At 30.2% G+C, this 12,311-nt stretch overlaps 1 protein-coding gene across 1 annotated transcript in view; it reads right to left on the bottom strand.

Moving 5' to 3' along the window:
- The window catches only part of NIPBL (NIPBL, cohesin loading factor), a 169,539-nt gene that overhangs the window by 94,292 nt on the left and 62,936 nt on the right, over positions 1–12,311 (bottom strand). Inside the window, exons 3-6 of the mRNA XM_023524825.1 lie at positions 10,906–11,071; positions 8,940–9,067; positions 6,043–6,142; positions 5,258–5,511 (exon numbers count right to left, since the gene is read on the bottom strand). Coding sequence (XP_023380593.1) covers positions 5,258–5,511; positions 6,043–6,142; positions 8,940–9,067; positions 10,906–11,071 — 648 coding nt within the window. The remainder of the gene's footprint in view (positions 1–5,257; positions 5,512–6,042; positions 6,143–8,939; positions 9,068–10,905; positions 11,072–12,311) is intronic.

The following is a 12,311-nucleotide window of genomic DNA, read 5'->3' as shown; positions in this document are numbered from 1 at the left end:
TAGTGACATCCTAGCTATGGTAACATTGTAGCCATTGAAACACTGTACTGCAACACATTACTCATATGTTTGTGATAGTGCTGGTGTAAAACAACCCCATTATTTATCACTGTTACAATTGCCAACAGTATTTACTACAGTAATATGCTGTACAGGTTTGTAGCCTAGAAGCAACAGGGGGAGCCTAGGTATGTTGTAGGCTATACAACACATAGCCTAGGTATGTTGTAGGCTATACCATTTAGGTTTGCATAAGTACACTCTATGATATTTAAACGATGAAATGGCCTACCAATGCATTTCTCAGAAAGCACCGTTAAGTGGCACAGGACTATATTTCTGAAATGAAAACATTAGATGTGCTTAAGCTCTTCATGTATCTGTATATTTTTCTCTTCTATTCATTTCCCCTTCCTCCCTAAAAGTAAAACCGTATTTTAGAGTTGCCTCTACCTATATCTTTACACCTTTGCTATGAATATATTCCTACATAATACCTAGCATTTGTTTTATAGAACTGTATATAAATGGTATATCTTTCTATAATTTGCTTTTTAATTCAATATTATGTTGAAATCCATTTTTATATATGTAGTTTTAAATTCACTTATTCTAAATAATTTTATATATTCTGCTGAATAATGTATACAATTTATCCATTCTTATGTTAGATGTTTAAAATGTTTCAATATTTTTGTTGTCATAAAAAATTCTTGTACATGACTTTTTTTACAAATGTATTTAGGAGTTGCTGAAACTGCTGGATATGTCCATTTTTAAACCCTACCAAATATTAACAAATAGCTTTCCAAATTACTTATGTCCATTTATATTCACAGGTACAGTGAGTTCCTACAGCTCTATATCCTTGTCAATCTGATGGGAAATGCCTCTGACAATCATTTTAATTCGCATCCTTGATTAATAGTGAAGCCAAACATCTTTTCATGTGTATTGGCCATTCATATTCCCTCCTTAACTCAAAATCATAAAAAGACAGTTTACTATACTTTCTTTCAAAAGTTTTATAGCTTCATTTTTTTCACCTAGGTCTTTAATCCATATAAAATTTATTCTTGTTTAGTGTGAGATAGGAATCCCAATTTTATTTTTTTTGATATAGATAACTGTCTCAGTATCATTTATTAAAGTAACCATTCTTTCCTCATTTAAATATACCATATGTATCAAAAGTTTCATTTGTTCATGGTATGTTCCTAGGCTCTTTTACAAATCCTACTCTCCATGTTACCTTTTTCCATTTCTGGACCAATATTATAATAAATCTTGATTCCTACTGGATGGAGCTACATCTCATTCCATTTCAAAATTATCTTGCTTATTCTTGTACTTTTATTCTTCTGTATGAATTTTTAGAAGCAGCTCAAGCTGCATGAAAACCCTGTTTGAGATTTTTACTGATATTTATTGCATTTAAAGATTTGGGAAAATTTCCAATTTTTGTTGAGTCTTTCTATCCGTGAAGATGGCATAACTCACTTTGTTAGGTTTTCTTTTAGATCTCTTTCAAAAGTTTAATAATTTTCTCCACAAAGAGAATTTATTCCTAGGTATTTTGTGGTTTTCTTTGAAATTGTTAATATTTAAAAGATTATACTTATAACAGCTTATTTTAGGTACATAAAAATGCAATTAATTTCATTATTAAGATCCTTTATCCAGTAACTGTGTGGATAATTCTATTATCTTGTCTGTAGCTTCTCTTAGATTTTCTATAAAGACAATCATATCATCTGAAAATGACACTTTTAGTTTCTTTCTTACCAATAATTATATTTTTATGCTTATCTTCCCATATTGACTAACACACCCCCTAATGAAAAAAATGACACACTAAATAAAAGTGGAGATTATAGGCATTCATGTCCTATCCTTGATTTCAAGGGAAATGTTTCTAATTTTTCACCACTAAGTGGATAACTGTTGTCAGGAGAAGGTTGTCAAAATCATAAATGGAAGTTGAATTTTTTAAATATCCTTTTGGTACCTATTAAGAGGTTCACAGGCTCTCCATCCTCTTAATCTGAATTATACTGTCTAATATTAATCCATGTATTTCTAATACACACCCAAGTTTATCATACAGGTTGAAAATACTACTTATGGTTTGGTAACATTAAGACATTTTATTTTCATACTTATAGATGACATCTGGAACATTTTATGATTAGAACATCTCTTCCTTGATGTGGATAAAATAGCATGTTTTATCTCCTCCCTTCTTTTCAAGGGAGACAGATTTTGAACTACAGAAGGAGGTATGTGCATTTTAAATTATAATATCATAAAACTGCTCTCTAAAAAGATTGTACCAATTTATACCTCCATGAAGACTATGGGAAGTTCAAATTTCTCTGCACACTTGTTGAAATTAGGTATCATATAACTATAAAATGTTTACTAATCGAATAGAAATTATATTTCATTTTAATTTTGATGCACATCTCTAATTGTGAGTTGCCCATATTCTCATGTATCCAATTTGTCCATATTCTCATGTATCCAATATTCTCATGTATCCAATTTGCTTTTCTTTTTTAGTAAATTGTTTACTTCTTTAGTCTGCTTTTGTCTTATTCTTATTAACCTACATAAGCTCTTGGTATATTAAAAATTAATATTCTGTGTTTGTAAGAAATTTTGAAAATGTTTTCCCCTTATATTTACTTGTCCTTGTTTGTAGTCTCTCCTTTTATACAGAAATATGTAATTAATCTGTTTTTTTTTTTTATTTTTTTAATTTCTGGAATCCAGGTTTTAAGTCTGCTTAGAAATAAGGCCTTCTCAACTTTAAGCTTACCAAAAATTACTCATGTTTTCTTCTTATAATCTTATAAATTAAAGTAAAACATGTAAATATTTTATCTATCTAGAACAGTTTTGCTCTAGATGATCTAGGTATCCAACTAAAATTTCAAAATGCCTAGCCAATCCACTCAATGTGATTTATTAAACAATCCATTCTTACATACTAATTTTAAAATGCCATCCTTAGAATGAAAGAATTAGAAAATGCCCATTTTTCAATGACCAGTGTAAAAACTGATGAAATGAGTATCATTAGATGCTAAACCCTTTATGTAAAAGATTACTGGGGAACAAGATATTTACATGACCTCAAAGTATCCCCCTTCAGATTACTTGCTAATTTCAAAGGAAAAAAAATGTATTTATACAATGAAGAGATAAAGTAGTCACCACCTAAACATCACTAATACTGGGACCACTTGACATTATATGCCTTTAGATGTGATGTAATATAAAGTGCATATTACTTATCTAGTACTCTTGCCAAAAATATATAAGTAGAAACTAACAAAGCCTTTAAAAATAACTTAGTCGATAGGAAATAACAGGGAATATATGAGCAAATTAAACAACACTATAAGGAAACTGAATCTAGAATATGACATTCTACAAAAGTAGCACAAACTCTTCAAAAAAACAAAAATTACTATAAGATTTAAAAAGTTAAAAGAGATGTAAAAATCAAATGCAATGTATAAGAAACTAGATTAGATAATGCATTGAAAAGAAGGTTATAAATGACATATTTGAGACAACTGGTGGGGAAACTGAATGTAGACTAGGTATTAGATGATACTATAGAATTGTTCTTAATTTTTTTAGGGGTAAATTATTACATTTGGTGTTCATATAGGAGAATTTCCTTCTTATTAGCAGATGTACTTAAGGGCAAAGAGTCATGATGCCTGTTGGTGAAGGGGTTCATTGTGCTCATCTTTCAACTGTTCTGCATGGTTAAATTTTTTATTTAAAGTTTTCTACTATAAAGTTGGAGAAGTGTTTTAAATGTTAACTTTCACATACTCTAAATTCTCATATATATTTGCCCTTTTCTGGATTCTTTTCTGTCCCATTTGCCTATCCATTTGTTCCTTACCATACTAAATTTTGCCGTTTATAATAATTTTCATATCTGAGTGGGGCTAATCCCTGAATAACATTTTTAGTTTCTTGAGTATCAGAATTTCCAAGAAATGACACACTACTCAACAGGCCCTCAAGCTATATTTCTCTTCTGATTTTATGATTTCAACTCATTCTTTTGAAAAAGCTCAGTTTATCTTGTTAAAAAAACAACAATATTAGAGTAAAAGTTTGTTCTTTCCTACATATTCTTATGTGTATGTGGACATCCATAAGCAACAAATGTCCTTTAAATATTCTTCCTCCTATTAATTACACTTAAAAAGTTCCTCATTCCGATGTATCCCCGAGTATACTAGTTCACAAGTACCAAGTGCCTGCATACATACAAATTTATGTTCAGCATTCACACTAAGTTCTGTAATTTTGGAGGTGTCTATCTCAAATGTGATCTGATTCCTAATTTTGACTTGAGTTAGTCCTGAAATAATTTATTAGTATTTCAATATTTAGTTTTAAGAAACCAGAAGTTGGTTGCTTTGATAGATGACTAAGTTAAAAGCTTACAAGTTAAAAAGTTTATAAATGAAGAAAGTTTGGACCTCAGACCGTAAAAAACAAGAAGAGACAAAAGAACTAATGACTGACTGCAAATGTTAAAATTTTGCAGTTAATTATGGGGGACAAAAACATATATGTTTGTTATATTATCTTTTGCCCTTTCCTTTTAAAAATTTTCCAAAAGTGTATGAATTTATACTAATAATAAATTACTTCATAGCCATGACATAAATCTCAAGGCACTATAACCTTAAAAAAGACATCATATTATCACATTTGACTTTGACGAGAACCAGGAGTCAATCCCAGATTTTTTATTTTTTGAGAAAGTACTATTCTTTATTTGAAATTTCTTCCTCCTTTTATGGAGTTAACATACCCTTTCTTTTATAACTTGACAGGAATAGTACTGTGGGTTTGCTTTAATCCTAGAAATTTTTGTATCTAAGATTAATTTTCCTCTACCAGTACTCTATCTGCTATATAGTAAAATTTTCACACTATATATACTTCATCAATTAAAATATAAACTTTCTTTGGCTTAGTGCTACTGTAGGAAGTAAGCCCAATTAAAAGTAAATAGGAAGACAGCCCAATTAAAAAAGGTTCCTAATTTCATAACTAGATATACTCAATTGTATAATAACCTAAACCAAAGAGTCAAATGACACTGATTCTTTTATCTCCCAAATGATGAATTTCCAAATGATAAATGTAACATGTTTTTTTTTTTAATGGTTTAAGCCATATCTTAAAAGGAATGTTTACTGACAAATAAGAATACAGTATAGTATTTTAGTTTGTGTTTTGAAAATTATAAAAAGAAAGACATGAATTTGCTTGGAATAACAGGTATTCCCTATAAACAAACAACCTACTTTCTTACCTTGCTGCATCTGTGGATGTGTTGTATAACTTGAAGGATGGGAATATGGCATGTATCCTGCAGGGCTTTGTGGGGCATATGGACTAGGCACTGGGCTATTTTGTTGTGGCATAAATCTGTTCCCAGAGCTTGTCTGTGGTGGCACAAACCGGCTAAAACCCAAAATCCAAATAAACAATATCAGGAACTGAAATAAATATACTATATTCCTTGAAATTTCACTGTCAAAAATTCTCTGAAATCTAATTTGTCTAAAATAAAATCTATGCAAACAAAAAATTTGAAAAATAGTCAGATATACAAAAATCATTCACAATTCATACTCTGAGTTACACTAAACTGTTTATAAAAACTGAGGTATATTTGTTTATTTTATGGTATATAAAGCCATATTCCCCAAATGACACTCTATAAATTTTCTTATTTATCTCAAATACATTGCCTATTTTAACCTATTCTTTTGTTTGTATAAAATTAAGTTACTAAAATGATAGCTACTTCAATCAATATATTAGACCACTTCCACATATAACACTTTAAGGCAAATATGGGTTACAATTTAGGGTTAAGCATTTCAACTTCTTAACTACATATAATTCATTATCTCAATGTAGGTATACACTGTATACTCAAAGCATATTTACCACAGAAAACAATACTTAATAAAATGACATACATATTACCTGGAGGGGCTATGTGAGATAGTGGTTTGTTGATAATTGGAAGATGCAGGACTACTATGCATGGAATTCTGAGACAGTTTATATTGAGACATCATCATTCCTATGCAAACACAAAAAGGTAAACATGTTATTTTCTTCTAACAGTAAAGTAGCCTTTAAATAATTTAAATTGATTGTTCTTCCACAAACATTCAAAAGTTCTTTCTGTTCTTTACTTTTTTGACTGTGTTCATTTTGAAGGGTAAAATAAATTTCAAGTACAACCAATTTGACCAAAACATCCTTTTACTACGTAATTAATCTAGAACCAGAGATACAGATTTAAGTCTTTTTTAAAAATTTTACTTGTTTACTTAAAGTCCTATCATTTAGCCTTAGAATTGAAAAAGAACTTTTAGAATTCGCTTTATCTAACCACTGACCAAATACTACATACTTTCTTCTACAGTAGGCCTTTGGGTGATTTTTCTATTACATGGAATACTTTATTACATACATCTCCCATACTCAGGAGATTAATTTCACAACACTATTTGTTTCATTGTGACTCAGACCTAGGTTTTTACAAGTAGTTTATCTAGGGGCCCAAAGTGTGAGCTGCTGCAATCCCTCTGAAAGTCTTTTGATGCAAAACAGAATGCTCCTATTCTTTCTTCCACAATAACTCTTTGCCACATATTAAGGATTAAGTGAATTATTTGATTAATGAGGGAAAATGTGAGGACAGCTTTCAGATTCTCACATTTCTTTTCCAGCTAGACATCATTTCTTTGTTACATAAATGGCATTTTGTTATGTAGGAGATACAAAAAAATTCAGTTATTTACACATTTTAAAATCAAAGATTTTTAAAATCTATGATTAACCCCAAACTTTCTTATGATAATGCATAGTCAATCTTTTTGGGAGCCTCAAGCATGACATCATATCCCCAAATTTCATTTCTTGCTGCTAATGTGAAAAGTGCCTTCTACCAGAAACATTCAAACAGAAGCTACATGTTTATTTGCCAGGAATACTATAAAAGGGATTCTAGCTCTACGACAGTGGTTGAATGTCAGAGCACTCGAAATCTCCTCAAAGTCTACTAGTAACACTATTGTTTTCTTTTGTATATAGTCTAAATTTCAACACTTGAGCTTTCTCTTCCAACTCAAATTCAATACTAAATCATATGTTCCATAGCTTAATAATTTAATTACTATAATTATTGTTGCTGGATTTTTTTTTTTGACAGGGAGAGCAATACTTTCTAAGATTGGAGTTAAATAATTCCCCCCTGAATTAACAGTCATCACTGGGACAAACTGGAATTACCAGTTTGAAAGCAATGGTTTTATAAATAAAAGGAACAAATGAGATTCTAATAGTCCTTTTTGATTATCTCAAAGTTCTAAAGAAGTATAAAAAAAGTGATTTGCATATTATTAAATTTTCACCATATGTGTGACTCACATTTACACTTAGCAACTAAGAATCATCTTAAAAAAATGTTAAGCCAAATATCACTAGAAAAATGCTGAGAAAAAAATCACAACACGCAATTAATTAATTTTTAAATGCCAGTTCATGTTTTTACAAAGTAGAAAATGGAGAAATCAAACATTTTGGACTAAAAATAAGCATATGTGTCGTATGAAACACAAAATACATGACTGAAAGGGAAGTATTCTAAAAGTTTTTTATTAGAGTGATTTACTACCTAAATTAAATATTTTAAAATGTAATTTACCAAAATATAGTATAGTCTTGGAAAATTTCCTTTATTCAATCTTACATTTATTCATATTATCTTCTATTAAATGCTCCTATCCTATTAGTCTTCCTTCCAATCAATGATCTCTCCATATTTTTTTTTCATTTCAACCTTCCTTCCAGAGCAAATGTAATTATAGTTTTCTTTCCATTATTCACATTTCTTTTCTACTATTGCAATCTACCTTATTAGTTGGTGAAGATAATAGTCTTGCCCTGCATACCTGCCTTCAATTTTCTGAAAGGCGAGTTAGGCAGAGAGGCATTTCCATGGATTCACTTTGAGGAATGGATAGTTAATTATATGTAATTGCTTTAAAAACATGATTTATACTCAAAGACACAAAATCAACAAAGTGTTATTATTAAAAAACAAAACTAGGAGGTGGAATGGGGAACTTCAAGGAAGTACTTCCAATAAATCTGACAATACTGAATATGATTAATCAGTTAATTAAGTTGGACCATCTTGAGTTGTCTAAACTATTTCTTTCTATTTTAATCTTAGGAGCCAAGCAAGTACTTGCGCTTGCTAAATTCAGGAAGCTTCAGACCAGAATAATGCTCCTAACTCAAAGGTACTCCTTGACTATGTAAAAATTGTACTTCTGGTGGATAACACATTGTCATGATTTTATACTATTTACTATAAATTTTTCTGTAATAACTTATCATGGTGCTAAGGCAACAGAAGTGTTAAACCAATTACTTCATAACCATGATTGTAATCACCATGAATACTAACTAATACCTGGTAAAATTATTTATATATGTACTTACTACTGCGTGGTGAAAAGCTCTGCAAATATTTTCATTATTTCATTAAGACTTTTTTTCATACCAATTATACAATTTTCTAAAAAAAAAATTCTACAGTTCTTTGAGTAAATACATTTGCGAATATCTAATAAAACACACTATAATCTTAAAATGTCTAATTTTCAAGGAACTTAGTTACATATTAAACTATAAGAATATTAACATCCATTTAAGGTTCCTTCTTGTTTTTGGCTCAAGTTTCAATGTGGCATTCATAGACAGCCTGTTAAAGGAGACAGTTCAATTTAATTACTACATGTGAAACAAGTTCTGATATGGGTCCATAAAAATATACTATGAAATTAAATTATTAAGAACCTCACCACTTTGTACATATCTGTTCTGCATACTTTTCTCCCTGAAAACGTTGGGACTCCTTGCCAGGACAGCCTGCAACAAGACTGGTATGTCGCCTTCTGGATCATCACTGCCAAGATTATCCTTCAACTCTCTGATGTTGAGAAAATAAATAAAGAATTAAAACAGTGATTTGACTGGTTAGAATTTGTTATTAGTTAGCAATTCACTAGTGAAATTCAGAAAAGGCTAAGGCAGAAAATCAAGAAGACTTATGGTATAACAACAAATAACACGAGTATGTCTAACAACTCATGGATTTCTAAAACTGCTATTCCTGGAAGAAACAGAATTATCAAAAATGACAGAGGAGAGTTATTCTAAGGCCTTTTTTTCCCATTTTATTTTAAACAGATTAAAAAAAGCCCAAAATATATTTCATGGAACTATGAATTTCATGTTCACATTAGTTTCAAAGTAGAAAACAGAGTCCACTCTAAACTATTCAAAATAATAGAAGGGTATAGAGGTGATAATTATGCACAGAAGCTGATATTTGGGCTTGGAATATATTTTCTCCCTTAAATCTGAATTTGAGTCAGTCTGCTTTTTTGAGAACATCCTCTGAATGAAGTACTGCTGCCACATTAATTAAGACAAGATCCAGAGGTTATCTAATTTTTCCATCTTATATTCTTTTCTCAAATAAAGTCATCAGGGGTAAAACAAACAAACAAAAAAATAAACCCTAAGCAAGTGGTTAAGGGTAGCCATAATTTTCAATAAACTTGAAAATAGCAAATTAAATTCATAATTATGGAAGGTAAGTACTAAAATTATAGGCAGTATTTTAAATTCTACAATCTACATGACATATATTCCACTCATAAAATCTAATAAGATTTATAAAGATGGTGTCCAATGATAAGATTCAATAAATTTCTGAGGGCAATCTTAAAGTAGCTCTCCATAAAACAAATCATTACTGTATATTGTTATTTCCCTTTATCTCTTTAACTAGTTGATTAAGTATGTACAGGTATAACAAATAATGTAATACTTAGACATTGTTGAATTTCTGGAGTGACAAATATTATACTTCCTTCTGATTTTAACCAATCATTTCATAGTTTTTCCATCAGAAAATTTACATTTAATATTTCACCTTAGAATCAAAAGCTTTAAAAATGGCCCCAAAGTATATACTGCACCGAATGGCAGACACCTCTCCATTGTAATGTGCTTTATCCTCATTCCCCTAAATAATGATTCTTTAAAAAAAAAAAAAAAAAATTTAAAGAATGGAAAGATATTATCAGTATCAATGTGTGGGATGAAAGGAATAAAGGTGAGAGATTTAACTTTGTATACAGTTTTGTGTTAAGATACTTTAAGTATGTAATGCTTTTGCAGTAAAAAAATTTTAATATACTTATGTACAAAAATTTTATAAATAAGCTATATAATTTAAGTTTATATTATTTTTAAAAAGGTGAAAACACACACCTTTGTTCAGACTGTACAACAAATCCTAGGAAAAATTTGTCCCAAATTCTGTAGTAGCCTTCCATGGAGTTAGTCTTTGAGTTCTTCCTATACTTCCCATGAAAAGCATGTGAGCCTACTCCAAAGAAAACTTGCACCATAATGCCTGGGAATTCTAACTACTCTAACAATACCAGGAAAAGGGAGATTGCTTCAAGAGTAACTTTAGACCTTTGCACACATGCATCTTGATGGATCCCAAGGTTATTCCAAAAGTATCGAAAAGATCTTCACAGGACTACATGGGTCAGAACTACTGTCTCAAAGTAACCATGGCCTAATTAAATCTCATTAATATCTCATTATAGCAAGGCTATTATCATTTGGATATTGACACATTAAAAAAATAAACTATATATCTAACTTTTTTTGAAATAAAGAATAAACCAGGAATACTGATTCTCTTAGTAAGAACAAAATTCTCACTTTATTTTAGATTGTACTTACATGTGATCTGTTGATACCTGGTTGAGGCTATGGACAAGCTGTGAAACCAAGTTATCATCCCTACAGGCCAAAAGGCAATTCACCTCTTCTGCTATTCGTGCATTGAAGAGGAGGCTCTTTGTAGTTGTAGCAGGTAAAGGGGATGGAAGAGGCAGCTGGTTCAGGACTATTTGAAATAAAATCAGATTATAAGAAATCAAATGTAATAAGTCTCTTCAGTGCTTACATATATTTTGGAATTAAAAACAAGTTATAAATATCAATGTGACATATTATTAAAAGGCTTTCCTGCTCTCCCCCAACAATCCCCAATCAACTCTACAAAATTCCCAAAACATTCCTTGGACCATAATAGATTATACTGCTCTCTAAAACTCAGCTCCTTTATATTTATGCGAATTTGCATATCTTAAATTTTAATTTAATAAATGAATAGCCAAAAAGGTAAGGTTAAAACTAAGTAACTTCCTAAAATTGAGATTATATTAATCTCAATTTAACAAATAAGATTTATCAGAATCACTAGTACGCTCACAAAAATAAACCAAATAATAATACTTGACTCTTCAGATAGACAAGTAACATGTTTTTAAAAGCTTAAGTATATACAAACATAAACTGCTCATGTCAGCAGGAGAACATTCATAGACAAGGATTCTGGAGGAAGAAGGATATCTAAAGAGTTTTGCTTTAAGTTATAAATTCCTAAATAGTTCTCTCCTCTCTTCATTCTATGCTAAACAGCAAACAAAAAGACAAATGTTTTATACAGTAGTTTAAATTCAACTATTTAATGTCACTTCACAAAATGGAAATTTGTTCATTTGTCTAAACTAAAAGTTAAGAAAGTTAATTAAAAAGTATTCATTTCTAATTACCTACACAGTATAACTATCATGCTGGTCAGCCCCGATGGGTAATAACAAGTTTTTTATTAATAAAAACCAAGTAAAATTATTATTTAATGAGTAGAGTTTATTGGGCAGACAAACTTTTACAATATAAGGTACAGCTGAGATAATGGAGAAGACAAAAAGAAACCCCCAGGAGTAGATCTGATTTTGCACTACTACATATTATGTGAGCTACGCCTTACCTATAAAGTGATAAAAACTTTGTTTCAAATGTTTCTTTATCTGAGTTATCCTTAAGCCCACCAACTACTTTCTTGTTATCCCAGACTTCATAAACTAGCCTATTAGTTTCCTAACCTCAAAGCTGTAGAGTGTTATCTATTTAACCCCCATTAAAGCCAGCTGGAAATTAACAACAGAAAATAGTTTTGAGGGATAAAGAACACAGACAAAAGCATTACTTAAAGTTATTTTCTCATAGCTCCTTTATTATAAAGCCCTAAATCTTACATAACGCTATACAAAAAGAAGTCTGTCATTTTCTCATCTTCT

Source organism: Pteropus vampyrus, unplaced genomic scaffold, assembly GCF_000151845.1.
Source record: "Pteropus vampyrus isolate Shadow unplaced genomic scaffold, Pvam_2.0 Scaffold498, whole genome shotgun sequence".
Lineage (NCBI taxonomy): Eukaryota > Metazoa > Chordata > Mammalia > Chiroptera > Pteropodidae > Pteropus > Pteropus vampyrus.
The sequence above is the reverse complement of the archived record's forward strand: the minus strand, read 5'-3'. Positions and strand labels throughout refer to the sequence as shown.